The sequence below is a fragment of the Ammodytes marinus genome (assembly GCF_949987685.1).
Source record: "Ammodytes marinus genome assembly, chromosome: 24".
NCBI classification, from domain to species: Eukaryota; Metazoa; Chordata; class Actinopteri; order Uranoscopiformes; family Ammodytidae; genus Ammodytes; species Ammodytes marinus.
In genome coordinates, this window is record NC_137228.1 from 15,942,104 (window position 1) to 15,965,720 (window position 23,617).

General features: G+C 41.4%; 2 protein-coding genes across 2 annotated transcripts; both read right to left on the reverse strand.

The window, feature by feature from the left end:
• Positions 1 to 993: 993 nt before the first annotated feature.
• LOC307269934 (adhesion G-protein coupled receptor G7-like) lies at positions 994 to 15,091 on the reverse strand (the record flags this gene model as incomplete). Its single annotated transcript, XM_080053020.1, has 15 exons — positions 994 to 1,197; positions 2,370 to 2,523; positions 2,878 to 3,006; positions 3,088 to 3,169; positions 4,296 to 4,636; positions 4,729 to 4,841; positions 4,929 to 5,081; positions 5,976 to 6,104; positions 6,256 to 6,353; positions 6,704 to 6,861; positions 7,175 to 7,263; positions 7,530 to 7,670; positions 8,723 to 8,832; positions 8,972 to 9,076; positions 15,070 to 15,091. The coding sequence occupies 15 exons, from the start codon at positions 15,089 to 15,091 to the stop codon at positions 994 to 996; spliced, it is 2,028 nt and encodes a 675-aa protein (XP_079909146.1).
• A 596-nt stretch (positions 15,092 to 15,687) lies between these two features.
• Positions 15,688 to 22,432, reverse strand: LOC307269935 (adhesion G-protein coupled receptor G7-like; the record flags this gene model as incomplete). The annotated part of the gene is made up of 13 exons (XM_080053021.1): positions 15,688 to 15,879; positions 16,516 to 16,672; positions 17,047 to 17,175; positions 17,255 to 17,336; positions 17,835 to 18,175; positions 18,268 to 18,380; positions 18,469 to 18,615; positions 19,081 to 19,268; positions 19,638 to 19,751; positions 20,774 to 20,931; positions 21,384 to 21,472; positions 22,105 to 22,239; positions 22,394 to 22,432. 13 exons carry the CDS (start codon positions 22,430 to 22,432, stop codon positions 15,688 to 15,690), a joined length of 1,884 nt encoding a protein of 627 aa, XP_079909147.1.
• Positions 22,433 to 23,617: the final 1,185 nt, after the last annotated feature.

Here is a 23,617-nt window from a genome sequence, read left to right on the forward strand (position 1 = left end):
TAATCTAATCCAGAGCTCTGTAGCAACGTGAATTTTTAGATCGATCAGGGCCAGCTGGCTTCAGTATTCTCAAGCCTGCACTGGTTAGGTGAGTTAGCATCAACACCGTTGTCACTCTTCATGGCTGGTTTCTCTTTTCTTTCCGTCCTTGTGGCCGTTCTGCCCCTGGCTCCCCTTCCATATTTCAGGCGTGTCTTATTTATTTAATACAGTTGATTCCGGGGAAATATTATTATAATATTATATATTTTTTTTTAAGATTATTTTTTGGCATGTTCAAGCTTTATTAGACAGTACAGAGTTGAAATGGGGAGACAGAGAGAGAGGGGGGATGACCTGCAGTAAAGATCCACGGGTCAGATTTCAACCCGCGACCACTGCAACAAAGGAGCCAATATGGTACACGCTCTATCCACTATGCCTCCGGAGAGCCCAAAATGTTTTCGGGGAAATATTCTTAAAAGGTGGGAGAGCAATTTGCTCGCCTGCCATCCTCTGCCGCGTGCCACCCAGAAGTCCGACAAACCTCACAGAACCAAACACAAGCGTTTTCATCTCTCCTGAATACACTAATAACTTTACAAAAATGTTAAAATATTCCTTCACAAGGACTTCAGTAAAAATGGAAAAAAAAAAAAAAATATGCAAAAAACTCTCAAAAATAAACACAACTATTCTCTTAACCATTAAACATCTAACTATTTGTTTGCAATGAATTATTTTTCTACCTAAAAGAAAACCTATATAAAGTAAAAATACTTCAAGCTGTAAAATAAGTGCAGCATGTGAATACATTTATTAAAAGAAAATGCAAAGCAGAAATATTTCTGCGAAAATGCAAAAATAAAGCTGCCGACATACAGTATATTTACAAAAATCTGAATGTTAAGAATTCTTCCTGGCCTAATATTAATTAACATATAATCTAGTATTATTTATTAATATTTGGCCTTCATAACTCTGTGTGGATCTTTCTGGTCTGTGTTTGTTTCTTCAGCATGAAGTGTCTCTGAGATTGTGGTATGACTCGTTGTGGCTGGCCGTCTGCATGGTTTTGAAGCTTTTCTTCACACTGTATTTCCTGGTGTTGAGCTGAATGTTTACGGAGGAAACGGAGCGAACGGAGCGAACGGACCGTGACATGGCGGCTTTGAAGCTCGGGGTTCTGGCAAGGAAGAGGATGAGTATCTGGAGGCCCTGGAAGCACAAGGAAGGAAGGGAGATGAAAGTTATTTATGTTGTGCTTGTTGCGTTGTTTGGGACTGTTGTGATTGTGTCTGAGATTGGTAATAGTAGAAAATATATCCATACAGTTGCTGTAGTAAGATGGATGCACGTTAATTGTGAATTTCTACTTGACTAAATGTAACATTTAATTTTAGTTTTATGACTGCGTTTGGGACTGTCAAGGATGGACAGATCTGTGATGGAGAAGTCAACCGAATGGCAGCTTGAAAGGTAAGATTATTTTTACCATATTTAACCATTCTGCCTCACTATGGACATTTTTGGCTTTAATTTTTGTCTAACTGAGTGATCCGTCAAATGGACAATGATCTCTCTTCGTATCGTTATTTTACTTTTGCTTTCTTTCAGCCCATAACATTCATATAATTCATTCAGAAAGTGTAGTTCTAGTTACATTTGTTTCCATGTTTAAAATGTTATCAGATATTACCAGAGGTCCAACAGCTTTATCCTGAGGCAGTAGGTTTGGATAAAACTTTGAAAACAATAAGTAGTAGGGTGTTTCTGCAATTTCCAAATTGATCCATTAGATGGCAGTATTTTATAAATAATACAGCTCCATTACCTACAATGTTGTCAGATCGGTCAAACAAGCCACTAGGCATATAAAAAGTAGCAAAACTGATTTTTACCGCCTGTGAATTCTGAAGGATTCCCAAAGCATTCCTGTATTTTTTTTGTGTGTGAAGGGGTCGATGGAAAACGGACGAATGTGACGTTTTCACAGCGATCTTTAAGAGCCACCACCAGTTCAATTGTTTTTCATCAGAAACTTTAAATTATTCGCCCTATGACGCGGTCAGAAAACCTTTTGAAACCTTGCTAATGCCCTGGAAGAGAGAAACCTACACTAAGGCGCTGGGTGACATGACACCAGGGTGGACATTGCTTATAGTGTTGCGTCACAATCTATGAAATTCACTGAAGTTAGAATGTAATTTAGACTTTTTCACATATTTGCATTTGGTCATATTTTGTATTGCTGATATTCCATGTTCAATATTCTATGTTTTTATATTTTGTTATGGGTATAATTCCATAGCTCCTGGTTATCCTACATTTTATGAATTTTGTTATCCTAGAACCAGGTCAGTTGAGACGGAGGGATGATTTGAATGTACCATTGTGGTTGAACAGATGCAGAAACAGATGCTGAGGACCAGGTTTGTGTGTCCTGTGGTGAGGAGCATCAGGTAACCCAGAGTACAACACAGAGTCAGTAACACCACCAGAGAAACACTGGGGAGGATCTTCTTCAACGAATGGGCGCTGTTTCTGCAGACACAACAGAAGCTTGGTGAGTGAAATATGTCTCAAATAAATTACAGCTGTTTTATTTATCTCAATGAGGTAGTCTTCAGATCCTCTAAGGTTGAAAAATAATTTACTATTAATTATTCGAATATTTCCCTCTAAAACCTTCATTGCTCTAAAAAGACTTTCGTTCTGAAAATATGACGCTTTCTTTGAAACATTACATTATTCAATTTCATGAAATTATGCCTCGATTCTCTGTATCTCCAATCCTGAAGGGATTTTCTACCAGGCAATGGTTCCTGATTCTTGTGCCTTTTTGTGGAAAGTTTATTTTATTCTGAGTGTATGGGAGAAGCGCTGAAGCAGCTTTACCCTCTTGAACCCAGAACCAACAGGACAACGTTGTAGATCAGGATCAGTCCCAGAGGAATGAGGAAACCCCAGAACATCGGCTTCCCAAAGTCAAACTGTTTGGTTTGATCCACACCGGCGAGCCAGCAGCTGCATCAAAGAAACAGAGTTAGTACAGGTTATTACACAGGTTATAAATTAGTGCAATAATAATACTAGTATTGGACCCACAATTCCTCCTGTCTGTATCTCAGAGGATTTTCCACTGTGTAGGTGGCTGCCATTGTGATCACCATGATGACGGATGGGACTCCTGAGAAAATACAGAAAAAAAGGTCTTACTCTTCACTGTCCCATAAAAAGAAGTGGCACTGTCCCTACACGATGTGATTCGCACATGCGCAGAACGTCCGCCAGCTTTGACAGACGGCTATGGCTACATAACTTGGACAAAACCACATATAATACGCGAAAAAGCTCCCTTGATTAAGTGTTTAAGAGAGATACAGACTGCATTACAAAACAGACTGTAACCCACTCCATCCCATCTGAACCGATTTTCATGAAATTTGGTTTGCTATGAACATGAAATTGAACATGATACTGGTTATGTGTTAGGATTAAATTCAGTAATGGGGGCCGCTGACCCAAAGACTTTGTGTGTGTGGAACTTTAGGAGCGGTGGGGTGAGGGGGGATGGGGACGCTGACGTGCGTTGCCCAGGCGACTGTCTTAACTAGAAAGCGCTGCGGTAAATAAAAGTATTACTGCATAGGCCTACGCATGTGAACAACTCATCAGTTACCTATCAGGACGCTGGCGCTGTTTGTTCGCCGCTTCTACCCACTGTTACACAGCCTGACGCCACCATAGGACTTTCCAACCACACCATCCCATCATCTATCATCTACCGTCATCAAACAACTTGGACTCCTACACCGACCGCTACATCCACAGAAGCAAATGTGTTTTTTCCCAGCACGGACACTCCATCCCATTCATCTGGTTACCTTCACACTCCGTCGCACCACTGCCATGTCATCAGGTCTCACCCGCTACTCGACCATGTTGCGCTGCTGTCAGGCAACAATTCACCAGACAGGACAGAAAACCCGGACTGGATTCCACTGCTCTCCTTTCTCCTCCTCCACACATCATTTCACTAACATTACATCTTCACCACCCAATGTCCAGCCATCTACATACTACATACTCACCCACCGCCCCCCCGCCTCCCTCCACTGTGCCGTTACGTAATTGCACTAGCTCACACCGCAATTGATTAATCATATTGAACTACACCCAATTTTACATTTTAATACTACATTTCAGGTGCACTGGTGCTACCAGTGAAAATATAGGCTCACTCAACAGATATTTAGGCGCATGTGTGCACTCTGGAGCGCTGTAACTCTTGAAATAACTAACTCCATACGTACCCCATCCCAGAGCCATGCTGAGTTGCGTCCAGTATGGAGGCAGAATGCTCTGCTTGGTTCTGACCAGCATCAGCACCTCAGTGCCGTACAGGCTGGTCCACATGAAGGTGGCCAGCAGGAAGAAGTGAAGCAGAGCGGTCACAGCAGTGCACGGGCCTCGGTCCGGATCCACGTGCTCCTCAGAGTCCGGGATGACGTTCTTAGTGTCTGACGGAGCGTCGCTCGGCCCGCTGGAGCTCCCAATGCCGGCGAAGAAGGTGAAGATTGTGGCCAGCAGTTTGAGGAACATGACCAGCAGAGGGATGTTGGAGTTCTCCTTGTCACGCTTGTCTTTCTTATGGCTGGACAGACGGGACAAAGGTTTAAAGACACTTCTTATGACTCCAGAACCTGTCTGAGACTCATGGTGTTATGTATTGTAACAGGGTCTTACTTCTCTTTAATGTGGTGAATGATTGTGAACAGCGCAACCAGAACGGGAAGACAAAGTCCAATGATGGAAATCACGTCCAGTTCTTCTGCATATTCATAATCCTGTCTAAATGACTGAAACACAAACAGAAAACTTCCATCATGTGGCATTTGAAGAACAAGTTATTGTACTTTCTGAAAGCGGCACTTTTTAATATTCACCCAGATAGCTGCAAAGTTGGCAGTGTGGGTGCAGTAACACCCCAAGGATCCGTCTGAAGCGTTTTCTTTCAAGCAGCCGATTGTGCTCCAATTCTTTAGGTTGTAGTCCCAAAAACCACAGGCGTAGTCGTACACAGAGGTTCCGTTCATCAGCTGAAATGGCAGCAAAAACAGATCTGGGCCTCAGAATTCATTCAACAGAGGAGCCAGAAGACATAATGTTTCCCATGTTCACCAGCCTTGGTCTGTGCGTTAGCATGCTAGCAAATCTGAATAATTTAAAGGTTGTTAATGTTATCCTCTGTAACATTACCGTCTATTTTATTGTCTGTTAAGTTCCTATCTATCAAACAGTGAGTTAAAACAACGGTGATTGAGCACATGAACCACTGATGAAAGCTCTTGTATTTGCTGCTTTGCCCTGTTATACTATCGGAGGGGCTATGCATTAGGGCTGTAATGATAGAGGTTCGAATCCAACTACCTCAACCGCTCCACTTGTGTTCTCTTTGGTCCCTCCCTGACACGCTCTACCTGCTGTAGCTCCTCCCTCCGAACGACAGTTATGCTCGTTCATGTCTTTTCAACTAGTGTCTTTCCTTGTATCCTTGCGGTCTTAGCGGTGTAAGCAGTTGTTGTTAAATGGGAAATAGGACATTTAGGGGCCGTTGATTGTAGACATTGCTGTTTGTTGGCTGTCGTAGTGCCAAACTGTCAGATGCCAAACTGTGAGATGGAAGGTGCAGCAGATGCAGTCCATGTACATCTGATGTAGTCTGCTCTCAAATTGGTGGGCCACTCAGTAGAGAGCACATTTTTCGAAACCAACAACAGGCACACAGTCAGGCTGGCTGACAAAATCCCTCTGGAACTTTCCTATGTGTTGCACGGTGACTTTTAACCCCGTATTATGTATAGCCACCCATGCAGGGCTGCACCACCGGCCATATTTATTATTCATAGTCCATGTGTAATTGTTGGGAGCTTGTATTGCAAGAAAAATGTCTGTGCAAACAGACAATAAAATATGATCTTATCTTATCTTACTGTTGGTCTGAACTGCATCTCCACACGTTGTGGCACCACGCTGCCTGTTTGACCTTTGACACTGGCCGACAGGACCCTGATCTGTGTGCCTGACCTTCTGTTTCGCCCCGACCTGAAGAAACGATCGTTCTGATAGAGCACAAACCCCACCGAGACAGTCGACGGTTTCTGATGACTTCTGGAAGTTTCTTCAGAATCCAAAACAAAGAAATGTTTGTCATCAGGAAAACTTTTTGTGGATTCACTCAGATGCAGGAAACTCACCTGGTGAGAATTGTACGTATATCAGAGCATCGGATATGAACCCTTCTTCCACCTCAACTTTGGACACATTGGTGTTCAGCTTAATTCTGTCAGCAACGAAGCTCCCAGATGTTCCTAAACACACAGAGAAACAGCAGTAGTTAGTTAAAGCTTAAACATATATTCAACAGGTGTGAACTGACAAAAACATAAGACAATAAAAGAAAGACTTAACAGTGAGCAGGAAACAAGGCCGGATTATGACAGATGCTAAAAGATTATCTTAAACACACATTCAACTGGTGGCTTAATGACGGACTATTAAAATCATAAAACTTTATCACTGAACACGTCTTTGTCTTTGAGGATCAAATAACAGTTTCACTTTAATGTGGACTTTGGACTGAAACATGATAGCATTTTACCTCAGGTAAACAGAAACAGCGTTTAACATGTGACTGGCTTCATGTGGTATTTCCACTGACCTGACAGGGAGGTGAACTGGACTCCCTGACTGTCTGCAGAGACCTGGGCCGACTGAACCACCAGGTTTGGTTGAACCACTTGAGCTTGAGACTGAGACTGACGTGAGTCCAGATTCTGGCTGAGGGTCAAAGAGAGCTCGTCCAGGCTCACCGTGAGGCTGGAAACAGAGAACACCACAATATATAAAAAAAAACACCAGTAAACTGTAGGTTAGAATATTCACTGAACTTAACATTGACCTGCAACTTTAAGTGCTGTTTTAACTCAGAACATTTAACAATGATTTCCAAACTCCAAACGGTTTTAGCTGAAATCCAACAAGTTTTCATTAAAATCCCAAAAGTTTTCGCAGAAATCCAATGACCAAAATCCAACACCTTTTATGCCATCTGAAAACATATTCAGGTGGACCTTTTTACATGGAACACAAGGATCCTTAAAAGTTAGGTTTTAGAATATGACTAGTTTACTCCAGAGTAGCGCTGTTGTCCTCGCTGTCGTCCTGAGTGTTGGCGTTCAGCAGTTGGCTGACGGTAGCGATGGCTGCCACCCTGACAGTCTGAAACACAAAGAACACACCTGGTCAATGAGAACCGCTGCTTCAGCAAATTATACCTGAAGAATATTTACGTTTACATTAGATTACAGTGTGCTTTGATTCTAGGATTTCAATGTGTTCTGTTCTGTTTAATTCCACGGTTGGAAATCATTTAATTTGTGACCAAACTGTTGCGGTTGTTGAAGCTTGTTGTTGTGTAGTGGGCAAACTCATTGAAACTCAGAAGTTGCAGAAGTGTGTTGTTCTTCAGTGTTGCTGTGCGGTACCTCTGTGGCGTTAGGAGAACTTAGCAGTGTGTTGGTGATCTGAACTGCTGCTGTGACGTCTGCAGACGACATCTCTTCAGGTTTGGAGGTCAGAATCTGAGTGGCGGACGCCAGTGAGTCCAAGTCAGTTTCACTGGTCACCTGGAAGAGGAATAACATGATAAATCATCTACTGCTTCAGTAATCTGTTATCCTTTACCTGGATATTGATTGATTAAACTTTATTTCAGACATATCAAAAAAAAAAGAAAAACTAAAAGCATGAAAACACAACACAAAGAATATGTTCAAATGATTTCACAAATAAAAATAAACAAAATAAACAAAAAATAAACATAACATTGAATTGATATGCCTGAAAAGGAGTAGGAAGAAGTATAAACTTATTTAATCCTACCCCTTTTCCACAGCTCAATAACTTTATAATAATTTTTTATATATATATATATTTTTTTATATTTATACAATCCATATATCCATATATACTCGACGCCATTGCAAATGAGGGACACCCCTGAATTGGTCTCCCGAGGATAAACAAAAGTCAAACGAAAAATGAAATGAAATATCCACTACATACATCCATACAAAAATACATCCACCGTATGCATCAACACAATTCATACGTCCATATCTCCATATTTGTACAACTCACATATCCATATCCACACATACATATACTTTCCGTCTTAAATATAGGATGAGATGTGCACAAATTTTTGAAATATGCACGTTCAGTCTGATCAGTTGTTAACAAGCTCCTATTATGCTCTTCTGACCACGAACGTTAGGGTGCCACGAATGAACGCAATGTCCTGGCTTGCGTGACGTAAAACACGGATTTTCCATGTATGGGTTCGGGTTAGATGCTACACGCTCTGGCCCGTCCCTGTCCCGCCCTCCCGTCTGCTCAAATCTGCAGCGCTCGCACTGCAGTCCGCTCAGCGTAGCGGTGAAGCTAGGGGGCGTTGCCTATTGCTATCCGGTTGCCATGATGGAACCTGGCCAATCAGAGCAGACCCGATTAGCTAGGTTCCAGGCAGAGGGCAGACGGGGAAAGAGAGCAGATGGGGGTCTTGTCCTGTTAAGGCTCTAAACAAAACGTCTTCGCAGAGAGGCTATACTGCAATGCCAGTGTGAACCCGGAAAAATAGCATAATAGGTGCTCTTTAAAAAAAAACAGTGATGCTCACATTTTGTAGTAGGTCGCCGAGCGTCAGGTCACACTCCATTATCTTTGGTTTTTCGAACATAGCTGATCCGCTATTGATGGAACATCTGGTTGAAGCCTTTGGTTTACCAGCTGGATGGAAGTGGTGGACACAAAAACAACAGTTTATTATGGAATACCTGATGAATGGATTTTAGACAGACAGGTGGACAGAGCCAGTTATTGGATTTATACCTTAATGGATGTGTATCAATGGTTGGTAGAAACTTACCGGCACTTGTTCCTTCTGGACAGATCTCCACAGAATATGCAAACCAGCCGATGGTTGTGCGTGGAAAATTTAATCCACCCTCCTGTTTTGCTTGGCAAACATTTTCTAAGGGGACAAATTTAATATAAAAAAAAGGTTGTATGTTTGAGAATGGGATGCACCTGACTAGTTGGTTTGATGTTTAAAAGTCCGCTGCCCCACTAGTTGGCACCGGAAATATTAGTCAGTTAATAATCAAATGCCCAGCACTCTAGAACCTTAATTGTGTGGGAATGAACATGTGTGTAGGCCTATAGGTTTGGGCTAGTTAAAGAGGAAGAGAGAGAAAATAAAAGGGTGAGAGCAGCACAAATTAAAGAAAAAAACATTTTCTTGACTCCCGCTGTGATGACTCTCGTTCCTCAGATTAACAAACAAAGGCCGTGAAACATGATAAAAATGTTGGAGTGTTAGCTAGCTGCTGATTCAAACAGAAAAATATAGCCTGACCTCAAAAATTGAAAAAAGATCATCTACAGGGGTGAATTAATATGATCAATGAATGTGATAATTTAAGGTGCAAAGTTTTTTGGACTATTTTTAATTACAAAATTTGTTTTCTTTTGGACTATGCTGATGTTACTAAATCAGACTCACCTATCGCACATGTCGCTCCGATCCAATCATCAGGACAGATGCAGACACCGTTCTGTGGTCGTCCACCATTATCACAAACTAGAGGTGGTGTCGTAGGGGGAATAGTAGTATTTGTAGTAGTGGCAGTTGTTAGAGTTGATGGAGTTGTTGCATTTGTTGGTGGAGTTGTTGACGAAGTTGTTGATGGAGTTGTTGCATTTGTTGGTGGAGTTGTTGACGAAGTTGTTGGTGGAGTTGTTGGTGCATTTGTTGGTGGAGTTGTTGACGAAGTTGTTGGTGGAGTTGTTGTTGCATTTGTTGGTGGAGTTGTTGGTGGAGTTGTTGGTGGAGTTGTTGGTGGAGTTGTTGGTGGAGTTGTTGGTGGAGTTGTTGGTGGAGTTGTTGATGGAGTTGTTGACGAAGTTGTTGGTGGAGTTGTTGGTGGAGTTGTTGTTGCATTTGTTGGTGGAGTTGTTGGTGGAGTTGTTGGTGGAGTTGTTGGTGGAGTTGTTGGTGGAGTTGTTGACGGAGTTGTTGTTGCATTTGTTGTTGGAGTTGTTACAGTTGTAATGGTTGTATTAGTCGGAGAAGTTGTGGTGGTTGATGTAGGAATAGTTTCTGGAGAAGTAATATTAGGAGTAGTTGCAGTTGTAGTAGTGGTTTCTCCAGGGACAGGGGTTAGAGTAATATTAGAAGTAGGAGGAGGAGTAATATGAGTGGTAAGGGGAGTAGGTGTAGGAGTATGAGGGAAGTGAGTCGTTGGTTCAGTGGTTTGATTAGTTTCTCCTGCTGTAGTAGGACCCTCTGTGGCAGCGGTTTGATTCGCACTTAAAGTCGTACTTAGTAAAGTTGTCAAAGGATCAGTCGTGGAGTTTGGTGGAATTGTAGGTTTTGTTGTCTCCGCAGGTGTAGAAGGTTCTGTAGGTTGTGGTGTAGACTGTGTGGTTGAATTTGTCACAGGAAGAGTTGTACCTAAAGTTGTACCTGGTAAAGTTGTCAAAGGATGAGCAGTCGTGGAGTTTGTTAACGGAACAGACGTAGTGGAGTTTGTCACAGGAATAGCGGTAGTAGGAGAATTAGAAGTAACAGTAATATTAGGAGCAGGAAGAGAGGTGGTGATGGTGGTTGTAGCAGGAATCGGGGGCCCAGTGGTGCTGGTGGTAATGTTCCTGATTTTTGATGCTGATGCTGTTGTGATGGACTGTGTTCTATAGGAGGCCAAAGGAACAGCTGGGGAGAATAAATGGAAACGTTCTATGACCCTTTTATAATCTGTTATAGTAGTAATCTAACTGCATCAATTAACCAACATTATGAATCCCTCAGCAATCTGCTCTAATGTCCAGCTACTTTAAAAAAGGTAAAATTAGCTTCAATGAGAAGTAAATAAACCAAGCAATAAGCCCACAGCCCAGCTGGAGTACTGAATCAGGACGGACCAATCAGAAAGAAGGAATGGGATAGTTTTGCACAAACAAGATAAACCCTTGAGACCAATAAAGGTCTGCATTGTGCCAACAGATAAAAATGCACTCACCAGCAACTGTATTTGTTCAATTGCTTGTAAAAGCAAAAAGCTAATCAGCCAATCACATAGCAGCAATTTAATGCATTTAGGCATTTAGACGTGGTCAAGACAATGTACTGAAGTCAAACCGAGCATCAGAATGGGAAATAAAGGGGGTTTAGGTGACTTTGAACATGGCATGGTTGATGGTCCACGGCAGGATGGAGTCATGCTTTCATGTTGTTTACGCCAAATTCTGAACCTGCCATCTGACTTTTGCAACTGAAATCGAGACTCATCAGACCAGGCATGATTTTTCTATCTTTTATTGTCCAATTTTGGTGAGCCTGTGCGAATTGTAGCCTCAGTTTCCTGTTTTTAGCTGACAGGAGTGGCACCCGGTGGGGTCTTCTGCTGCTGTAGCCCATCTGCTTCTAGGTTGGTCGTTTTGTGCATTCAGAGATCGTATTCTGGGGGGCGCCCTTAGCTCAGTTGGTAGGGCATCCCCCCCCCATGGGCCTCGGCCAGCAGCGGACCAGGGTTTGATTCCAGCCCGCGGTCGTTCTCTGCATGTCACTCCCCTCTCTGCCCCATTTCAACTCTGTCTCTACACTATCAATAAAGCATAAAAATGCCCAAAAAAAAAAAAAAAAAAAAAAAGATAGTATTCTGCATACCTTGCTTGTAAAGAGTGGTTATTTGAGTTACTGTAGCCTTTCTATCATCTCGAACCAGAATGCCCATCCTCCACTGACCTCTGACTTCAACAAGGCATTTTCGTCCACACGACTGCCGCTCACTGGATTTTTTTTTAAGACCATTCCCTGTGAACCCTAGAGATGGTTGTGCGTGAAAATCCCAGTAGATCAGCAGTTTCTGAAATACTCAGACCAGCCCTTTGGCACCATAAACCATGCCACGTTCAAATTCACTTAAAACCCCTTTCTTCCCCATTTTGTTGCTCGGTTTGAACTTCAACAAGTTGTCCGGTCCAGGTCTACATGCCTAAATGCATTGAGTTTCTGCCATGACATTGGCTGATTAGTTATATGTGTAAACAAGAAAATGAACCGGTGTTACTGATAAAGTGGCCGGTGAGTGTATATTCTGTAAGACGGAGATTTTATTCAGTTAAGATTTAAGTTATTACGGTAAGCATAGAATATTAATTATGATATTTTCAGCATTTTAGAACATTTTCCTCTGCTATAAACAAAACCGAATCAGGACGGACCAATCAGAAATAACTTGGGAAAGTGTTGAACACAGAAGATAAGAAGTTGAGACCAATAAAGGTCTGCATTGTGCCAAGAGATAAAAGTATATTCTGTAAGGAGATTTTATTCAGTGAATATTTAAGAAATATATCTTACAATTCTTGTTATTACGGTAAGCATAGAATATTAATTGTGATATTTTCAGCATTTTAGCACATTTCCCCCGAGCTTTAAACAAACTGAACAACCAAACGGTGTCTTTAACAAACATCTTCAAATTCACGTTCAAATTTTCTAAGCAAATTAAAAACTGAAAGTGTAGTTTTCTTACCCAAAGTGAAAACAAGCAACAAACAGAAATCCATCTTTGATCACCGGCTTCCTTCGCTTACATTCCAGTTTATAGAATCTGCTCATGAAGTTATGTTTGATCTGAGCTGCTGCTGCGCGACAAATGCCTTTGTGGTCATATTCAGCTGAGTTACTACGGACCATAAAGTACTAACAATGCTATAAAAAAAACAACTACACGTATCAAAGTTCACTACAACACTAAGAAATCAGCCGTCTCATCATTTGCAGCTCTGACAGAAGAACCCATGCCCCCTCTCCAACTGATATCTGGGTTTCCTCCATCCTCGTCTTTGACTCTGGATTCTGTTGTTTTATAACTGAACCCAATTGGAGGGAAAGTCAGAGTAAGATTTACAATGGTCTTTGTTTTTGCTGCTTAGCTTTCATCTTTGTGACGTTAACTTGTGAGTTTCATTCAAAACGTGCCAACCGGAGAAGTTCACTTGGACTAGTTTCAAGTGTAAAAAGGAAAGTAAAGGACACAATGGGCGGATGTGGTGAAGTGTGTTGGGCAATCGTCCACTGGGTCGGTGGTTGGATCCCCCGTCTCCCCGCCACATGTCCAAGTGTCCCTGGGCAAAGAGACACTGAACCCTAAATTGATCCCGATAGTTAGATTGCACGCTGCTTGGTAGTTGCAGCTACTAGTGTGTGAATGTGTGTGCAGGGTTTTTCCTGGCTCAGAATGGGCCTTTGGGGGGGATCAGTACGCGACCAACTTTTTTTGGGGTCGCGACTGTGCAACAGTAAAGGCAAACGGTTTGTGTATTTTAAGAGGGTGTGGGGTTGGGTGAGGGGAGTTTCTGTCCAGATAAAGAGCATTTCAGTCAGCCTGTCAATCACTGCGTTACCATGGAGCTCACTGACGGTTATGAAATCACAATAAACAACCTGTAGATATGAAGTCAAAATACTAATAATGACTAGGCCTACCTATTTAATTCTTTAATTGTTTCTAATTGATCTAAACCATGGAAATCACAAAAAGGTAGGGCTGCTCGATTATGAAAAAATCATAATCATGATTATTTTGAGTAATCACTTTGTGTTATCACGATTATTAAAGACAGTTAATCATTGATTTAAGAACATTATGCATTTATTTAACTTTTAACAAGGTTGTTTCTAATAACACCATGACTTTGGACTTTAAACAAAGGCCTAATTGAACTGAAAACAGGGAGAATAGAAATAGGCTAAATAAGTGAAACATATTTTTAATAATTGAATAAAGTAAATATGTCAAAATAAAAATAACCAGTTGTAAATGGTGTTGATAGGGCATGTCTTTTGATAGCATTACATGTAAGGGCATGATTTATTTATGTCAGGGAGCAGGGTGGATAGGCAGCTGCATTGTAGTGTTGACAGTTGTGGCGGCAGGAGTCAAGGAGCTTTAAACCTTCTGTGTTTTTTATTCAGTGATTGCTTGGTCATAGACCACTATGATTCGACTTAAAGTGAATAAACAAATTGGTTGGGATGTTTAGAGGTGCAGATCAGGTCGTATCCCTTTTTTTCTCTCTCTGTCTCTCTCTCTATCTCACGGTCGCTTATGTCACGTTACTCGCGTGTCCGTGCGTGACATATCTTGCACATTATTTTAGTTTGTTGTGAGTCTGAAGTGTTTTCAGACAACTCAATTAGTTATACCTATATTCTCGTCATCTAGAAGTTTTTCAAAACACCTGGCAATGCGTAACATCTCCCTCGTACTCTCTGGAACAGCCGATATAACTGTCAGGTGAGGGAGGGGCCGAGCGGAGCGCATAGCAGAAGGGTTCGTTGCATTTACAAGCCTGCATGCCCCGGCGTGCGGAACAATGATAGTTTAATAACGATTATTTTGTTTTCATGATTGAGGGAAGACGTAGTAATCGAAAATTAAATGCAACTTATTGACCAGCCCCTCAAGAAGGATGACTTAAATTGGGCTGAATTTGGAGAGGTTTTAAATAGCTATGTTTATTCTCAATCTTCATCATTTTGGCGCTCCTGATTTTCCTTTGGCGCTGGATAAATCCGCTTTGGCACGCGCCAAAACTTTCTCTATGCAGGAAAAAGCCTGTGTGTGTGAATGGGTGAATGTGTTTTCGAAGCAATCTATTTACCATTTACCATTAACCATATGTCCTGTTTGGATTCTAGCCTGTCCCTGTGTGTTCATAGAGACTCTTTAGAAAGTGTTTGATGAGGACAGCTCAGGTTCCACTGTGAACTGCTGGAGTTTGGATGCCCTCTAGTGGATGGTTGTCATTCATGCAGAAAAAAAAGTTTAGACCATTCACGGACCATTAATAATCAGTTTGGTCCAGTTAAAGGCCAGTTTAAACATTGACAATGGGGTTAGAAAGATAGAGGGATAGTTTTTGACTATCGAGGTCCATTAAAGGACCAGCTCACACCTCCAAACACCATAAAATACATTTTTGAAAGTCACTCGAGACAAAGAGATACAACACATTAACTGTTTTATTTAAGGTGATATTGATCGACAAGGCTCCTGCTACAGCATTCTTCACACTTCTTGTTTCAATCAAACTAGAAGCAAAAACATACACATTTTCTTCACAAGGACTTCCTGCATTCACTATTTACTACAGAAATATAATAATATAATGTATGTAGCAGAATGGACTCCAGCTGGCGACTTTTGCTTCACATTCCCCACTCCCTCTCCCCACATTTCCTGTCCAGTCTCATCATCCTTTAAAGGCAAAATGCTCAAAAAATACCTAGAAATTAAAGATATATTTTCAGCGAAATTGAAGAAAAATCTAATTCAACAACAGGATTATTTAGATGGGATGATTTTTTTAAGTGCAAATACTGCTATAAAGTGCAAGAGGTTAGTGCTTTAGTTAGGTTAATGCAAAGCAGAAATTTTCATATGAAAATGCAAAAATAAAGCTGCCGACACCTATTTCCAAGAAGCTTGATGTTCTGAATTATTCTAGGTCTCACATACAGTATTAAATAGTGTTGCATAATAATATATGAGGCCTATAACGCCGTCTGAATCTTTATCGTCTGAGATTCTGCAGGTTGTCTCTGGACCAGTAGTACTCCGAGCTCGCCGTGCTAATGTTGTCGGAGCTTTTCGTGAGATGTTGCTTCATCGTGTTGAGCTGGATGTGAACGGACTGAACGGACCGCGACATGTCGGCTCTGAAACTCGAGGTTCTGGCCGTGAAGAGGATGAATATCTGGAGCCCCTGGGAGCACGAGAGAAGGAAGGAATATGGAGGTAAGTTTACACCGTTGATGACACATACAGACAGACAGACGGACAGACAGACGGACGGACGGACGGACGGACAGACAGACAGACAGACAGACAGACAGACGCAGCTCTAAGAACCATGTCAGTTAGAAACAGATGGATGATTGTAGAATGTACCTGTGTGTAAACAAAAGTAATTTGAAAAGCTATTTGGGAAGAACATGATGATGCATTGTTTGATTTGTTACAGAAGGCTGTGTAATACCTGAGGTCGGAATCATGAAATACCGAGTCATTATTATGTAATAAGGTCTCCAGGAGTTCAATGCACTTCCATAGATCAGCAGCTTTTAGTAGATCCACATATTATTATTATTTTAAATATCCCTTGATGCAACTGTTTTGTAACTATTACAGACAGTTTTGTTCTGTATGTACTGTAGGTTTTGCTCATTTTCATTTAGATTCATTTTCTAAATGGATGTTTTTTGTAATCCAGCACAATGTATCATCATGTTTTGTTTTTGTTTTCCTGCGATGGTATTATATCCTTGGTCAGAAATCAGAAGAAGAACGAAATGGCTGACGTAAAAAAAAATAATAATAATAATAATAAATAGTTTAGTACCTGTGTGATTGAACAGATGCAGAAACAGATGCTGAGGACCAGGTGTGTGTGTCCTGTGGTGAGGAGCATCGGGTAACCCAGAGTGCAACACAGAGTCAGTAACACCACCAGGGAAACACTGGGGAGGATCCTCTTCTTCAATGAACGGGCGCTGTTTCTGCAGACACAACAAAGGAACAAAAGATTGGTGAGTGAAATTAATCTTAAAAAATCAGGGCTGTTTCAGCAGTAAAAACATTTATCTCAATGAGGTAGTCTCCAGATCCTCCAAGGTTCAAATATAACTTATTATTATTTTTATTTATTTTTTTGCTCTAAAACCATCATTGCCCTAAAAAGACTTTCGGTCTGAAAATATGACGCCTCCTTTGAAAGATTACATTATTCAATTTCATGAAATTATGCCTCGATTCTCAGTATCTCCAATCTTGAAGGGATTTTCTACCAGGCAATGGTTCCTGATTCTTGTGCCTTTTTGTGGAAAGTTTATTTTATTCTGAGTTTATGGGAGATGCGCTGAAGCAGCATTACCCTCTTGAACCCAGAACCAACAGGACGACGTTGTAGATCAGGATCAGTCCCACAGGAATGAGGAAACCCCAGAACATCGGCTTCCCAAAGTCAAACTGTTTGGTTTGATCCACACCGGCAAGCCAGCAGCTGCATCAAAGAAACAGAGTTAGTACAGGTTATTACAGATATTTAGTCAGTACTTAAATAATATTAGTAATGGACCCACAATTCCTCCTGTCTGTATCCCAGAGGATTGTCCACTCGGTAGGTGGCTCCCAGTGTGATCACAGTGATAACCGATGGGATTCCTGAGAAAATACAGAAAAAAAAGATGTTACTCTTCACTGTCCCAAAAAAGAAATGGCTCCAATCATAAGAGAAGTAGGCCGAGCCTTGGTTCTCCCCCAAAACCGTCATAACTGGAGCGAAAACTGAATGGCGCTGCTTGTGCTCATGCTGTACACACACCGACATAAACACACACTATCAGAGGAGCCGAGGGGCGCTACCAAAAACACGAGACAAGAGTTGGACAATTACAGACGCGCACACATTTATTTACAATTAATTGAAATCACAGCCATTTGTGCGGTTATGTAATTGCACCAGCTCACATTATGATTGATTAATCATATAGCACAAGCTGTACACCCATTGACATTTTATATGATGTGGTTAATATCAGGTGAACTGGTGCGACTAGTGAAAATATCTAGGTGCACTCCACAGATATTAGCCGCATGTTCGCCCAAAGCAGGTGCACTCTGGAGCCCTGTAACTCTTGAAATAACTAACTCCATACGTACCCCATCCCAGAGCCATGCTGAGTTGGGTCCAGTATGGAGGCAGAATGCTCTGCTTGGTTCTGCCCAGCAGAACCACCTCAGTGCCGTACAGGCTGGTCCACATGAAGGTGGCCAGCAGGAAGAAGTGAAGCAGAGCCGCGACCGCAGAGCACGGGCCTCGGTCCGGATCCACGTGCTCCTCAGAGTCCGGGATGACGTTCTTAGTGTCTGACGGAGCGTCGCTCTGTGGGCTGGAGTTCCCCACGCCGGAGAGGAAGGTGATGATGAAGGCCAGAAGGCTGAAGCAGATGCACAGCAGAGCGATGGTCGAGTTCTTCCAGTCACGCAGGTTTTTCTTAGAGCTGGACAGACGGGACAAAGGTTTAAAGACACTTCTTATGACTCCAGAATCTGTCTGAGACTCATCGTCTAATGTAATGTAACGGGGTCTTACTTCTCTTTAATGTGGTGAATGATGGTTACCACCAAACCCAGAATGGAAAAAGACAGTCCAACAATGGAAATCACGTCCAGCGCTTCTGCATATTCATAATTCTGTCTGAACGACTGAAACACAAACAGAAAACTTCCATCATGCATTTGAACAAGTAGAGGACATTTCTTGTACCTGCTGAAAGCGGCTCTTGATATTCACCCAGAGAGCAGCAAAGTTGCCGGTGCGGTTGCAGGAACACCCCAGGGATCCGTCTGAAGCGTTTGATTTAAAGCAGCCGACTGTGCTCCAATCCTCCTGGTCCCAAAAAACACAGGCGTAGTTGTACACAGATGTCCAATCCTTCATCTGAAATGGCAGCAAAAACAGATCTGGGCCTCAGAATTCATTCAACAGAGGAGTCAGACATGGTTGTTCCCATGTTCACCAGCCTAGGTCTGTGCATTAGCATGCTAACCTGCCAATTAGTGCAGCTGAAAGTATTAGTCAGTTTATCAAAAGTGTTGATAATTTATCACGATTTGCAAAAACACAGACATGTCTTTAAACCCATAATCCACTAAGAAAGAAAGCCCACTCCTTCAGTGTCACAGTAGTCGGTTCATCTGTGCTGCTAACATGATTCAGAACACTTTTGAAGGAGACAAATTAGACTGAGAGTGAACAAATAAAGGGGACAAAGGTGTCGGCCACAGCGTCAGACTTTATTACATCCTGTGTGCTTACAGGTTAAAGACAGAAAAGTAGATAAAGACTTTTGATGAGGATGAGGAAGATGATTTAAAAGTTGTTAACAGAAGCAGGTTTTCTTACTGTTGGTCTGAACTGCATCTCCACGCGTTGTGGCACCACGCTGCGTGTTTGACCTTCGACACTGGCCGACACGACCCTGATCGGTGCATCTGACTTTTTGTTTCCCCTTGACCTGAAGAAACGATCGTTCTGGTAGAGCACAAACCCCACCGAGACGTTTGACGGTATCCGATGAATTCTGGAAGTTTCTTCAGAATCCAAAACAAAGAAATGTTTGTCATCAGGAAAACTTTTGAGAGGGGTCTATTTGCAGACCCATTGGGCAGTGGAGCTCCACTGTAGAACGGAAAAACGTCTCCTTCACTTGAATAAGGAAGTAACCTCTCCCTGTCCCCTTACCCTAACCACCCAGCTGAACCTAATCGCCAAAAACAATATAAATAACACAAACTTAGTATTGGTCTGCTGCGGTCTTGTTATTGTTTGACGTTGTTTACAACGTACTTCCTTATTTAAGTGTATTTCCGTTCTACAGTGGAGCTCCACTCCCGCATGGCTCTGCAACTAGACACTCTTGAAAAGTTTTTTGTGGGTTCACTCAGATGCAGAAAACTCACCTGATGGGAATTTTAGGTATATCAGAGTGTCGGATATGAACCCTTCTTCCACCTCAACTTTTGACACATCGGTGTTCAGCTTAATTCTGTCAGCAACGAAGCTCCCAGATGTTCCTAAACAGAGAAACAGCACTAGTTAGTTAGAATACGACCAAATGCTGTTTTTTATTTGATGCTAAAAGGTACAAATCTCAGCTTAAACATATATTCAATTGGGGGCTTAATAATACTGATGTGAACTGACGAATACAAGAGAAGACAATAAAAGAAAGACGTAACAGTGAGCAGGAAACATGGCCGGATTATGACAGGCTATTAAAATCATAAAATCTTAACACTAAATACGTCTTTGTCTTTGTGGATCAAACCACAGCTGCACCTTAATGTGAACTTAGGACCGAAACTGGGAAACATGATAGCATTTTATTGACCGAAGCATTTCATCAGAGATATCTCAAAGTGTTATCACACCAGAAGGAAGATCATATTCAATAACTAGAGACAGGGAATAAGGAACATCTAATGTTGGGAATTAAAACCCTTTATCAGTCCATAATTTCCCAATGCCTGATGAAGGTCTGTCTATTGACCGAAACGTTGCCATATTTAGATTAAATTATTATCAGCGAGAAACGAGACAGTGTGCAGGAGTTTCTTCTATACGATCATTTCCTAGAAGGAGAAAATCTCCTTTTAGTACTGAGACAGTTATTTTAGTCCACTGTTAAGTCAAGGTATATTTCCAGCAGTTCTCGGTTTCTTTAAATCTTGGTCTAAGTTACTTAACAACAAACAAAACTTCACAGCTAGTAACCCTTCGGTCTGTATTTCAGAACTCCTGGATTTGGTTCTTCTCAGAATCATTGACCGTCAGTTAAAGAGAAGCAGCTCTTTAACTAGAGATGTGAACAATGTTTCAACTCAATGACCAATTTTCGACTCTTGCTCAAACGACTCTAAAAATAGAAATCGTAAATCAGGGGGGTTTTACTTCATTTGATTTTTTGGAGACATGGGAGCGCCGGTGATGCAAGTTCACGCGTGGTTTATTATCAAGAAGTTACCAATTCTGAAGTCTGAACACAGCGGCAGCAGAGATGCTTAAAGGAAAGCGCAATTGTGTTATTTCCACTGACCTGACAGGGAGGTGAACTGGACTCCCTGAGTGTCTGCAGAGACCTGGGCCGACTGAACCACCAGGTTTGGTTGAACCACTTGAGCTTGAGACTGAGACTGACGTGAGTTGGGTTTCTGGCTGAGGGTCAAAGAGAGCTTGTCCAGGCTCACCGTGAGTCTGGAAACATAAAACACCACAATATATAAAAAATAAACTCCAGCAAACTGTAGGTTAACATGTTTTACGAATTAAGGTCAAGAACTTTACATTTACCTGCCAATTAAGACGCTGTTTTAAATTCTAAAATGTAACAATGATCCATGTCAAATTTAATCAAACAGTTTTTTCTTACTCATTCAGGCTCCTCAAGGCCTTCAACCTCAAGTCAAACCTGCAGCTTGTGAGTACCCAGGCTTCTATTATTTACAAATGAAGCTAGTATCCAACACCTATTGACTAAAATCTATTAAATTAAATAAAAATCAAACTAAACTCCAAACGGTTTTAGCTCAAATCCAACAAGTTTTCATTAAATTCCCCAAAGTTTTCGCAGAAATCCAGGTGGACCTTTTTATACATGGAACACAAGGATCCTTTAAAAATGAGGTTTACGAATATGATTTGTTTACTCCAGAGTAGCGTTGTTTTCCTCGCTGTCGTCCTGAGTGTTGGCGTTCAGCAGTTGGCTGACGGTAGCGATGGCTGCCACCCTGACAGTCTGAAACACAAAGAACACACCTGGTCAATGAGAACCGCTGCTTAAGCAAATTATACCTGAAGAATATTTAAATTTACATTAGATTACAGTGTGTTTGGATTCTAGTAGTAGTATGGAGCTATTCCCTTTTAGAATATTTTGGGGAAACTGGGCTGGCCTGTTTTCATATCTTTAAACCAATCTCAATCATCTTGGGTGGCGCTAAGCCCAGGAAGCTGCAACTTGTCCTTTCAAAATAGTGACATTTGGTGCCGACCATGGACTTATTATAAAAGTTGCTGACCAACACGTTAATGGCACACGCCGTGTGTGTGCAGCAACATTATGAGCTGGATACTATCAAACCGTATCAAACACAGGTGCACACTTTCTGTTTTCCGTTTTGAGCCGAGCATAAACGGCAGGCTACAGCCAGGAAGAGGAAGGGGAGGAGTTTCATACTAGTTGCCTATATCCGGTTAGCCAGACAAGGATTCTAGGATTTTGAGTGAGTTTTGTTGATTAGGAATTTCCACAGTTGTGACCAAACTGTTGTGGTTGTTGAAGCTTGGTATTGTGAAGTGGTCAAACAGCTCATTGAAACTCAGGTTTATTGCAGAAGTTTGTTGTTCTTCAGTGCTGTTGTGTGGTACCTCTGTGGCGTTAGGAGAACTTAGCAGTGTGTTGGTGATCTGAGCTGCTGCTGTGACGTCTGTAGGCGACATCTCTTCAGGTTTGGAGGTCAGAATCTGAGTGGCGGACGCCAGTGTGTCTAAATTCGTGGTCGGCTGAAAGAGGAATAATGTGATAATTCATCCATTCCTTCATTAGTCATCTAACTTTCTACATCGTTGAGAAGTCTGGATGGGACATCCAGGTGTTTGCTGTTGATTTATATAAACATTCCGCCTGTTGACTGTAACGAAATAAAGTGATGCTCACATCTTGCAGTAGGTCTTCGAGCGTCAGGCCACACTCCATTATATTTGGTTTTTCGAAACTAGCTGATACGCTATTGATGGAACATCTGGTTGAAGCCTTTGGTTTACCAGCTGGATGGAAGTGGTGGACACATAAACAACATTTATTATGGAATACCTGATGAATGGATTTTAGGCGGACAGGAAAATGATCAAGTTATTGGATTTATACCTTAATGGATGTGTATCAGCGGTTGGTAGAAACTTACCGGCGCTCGTTCCTTCTTCACAGATCTCCTCAGAATATGCAAACCAGCCGATGGTTGTGCGTGGAAAAGTGAAATCACCCACTTTTTTTGCTTGGCAAAAATTTGCTAAGGGGACAAATTTAATTTTAAAAAGTTGCATATTTGATATTAACAGGACACAATGTGAACTCTTTACATAATGTCAAAGAGAGATGCAAGTGGACACAAATACATTCACATTTTCCAGTTGAAGCTTAAATTGAAGCAAAATCTATCAAGTTTAAAGGCCCAGTCACACCAGAAAGGGATACAGCTAAATTAATCTGTGCTTCTTAAAAAAAACACATGTGGTTCTATTTATTTATTTATTTGACGCAGTGACTATTTGCAGCGCTTGTTAGTGAGCTAACTGCTAACACATTCTGTCCACTTTGTGTAGACAGTGTCTGTGTGTTTGTGGAGCAGTTTATTCTCTTGACAGAAGAGGTTTAATAAAACTAAATGGTGTCACACAGCCAACATTAGCTTCCTCTATTTTCACTCCATATATTTATTCAAAGGTCAGTGACAGTTTGTAAGTGGTTGATGTGCAGATATCTGGGTCAAAGTCCACCAAAGTGGAACTCTACTTGACCATCTTGAGATTTACAACTCTGTTATCAAATCTACTTATCACAGCCATTCCATTGGACTTAAGTGATTTCACCATAGAATGTTACGTTTAAAAATGATACAATTATTATTAATATTAATTATAAATTATATTGTGACAAGCTTTTTAATCCATGTTTTGCAGTAATTGTTTAACTTTTGCAAATCAAGACATGATATACGTGTTATTTGTTATAAACTGTTAGCTTGCTGCTGATTAGACCAGAAAAATATAGCCATATGTCAAAAACGGAAAAAAAGATAATCTACAGGAGAGTATGAATGTGATCATTTAAGGTGCAAAATTAGTTTTTATTTATTACAAAATAAAGTTTTCTTTTGGACTA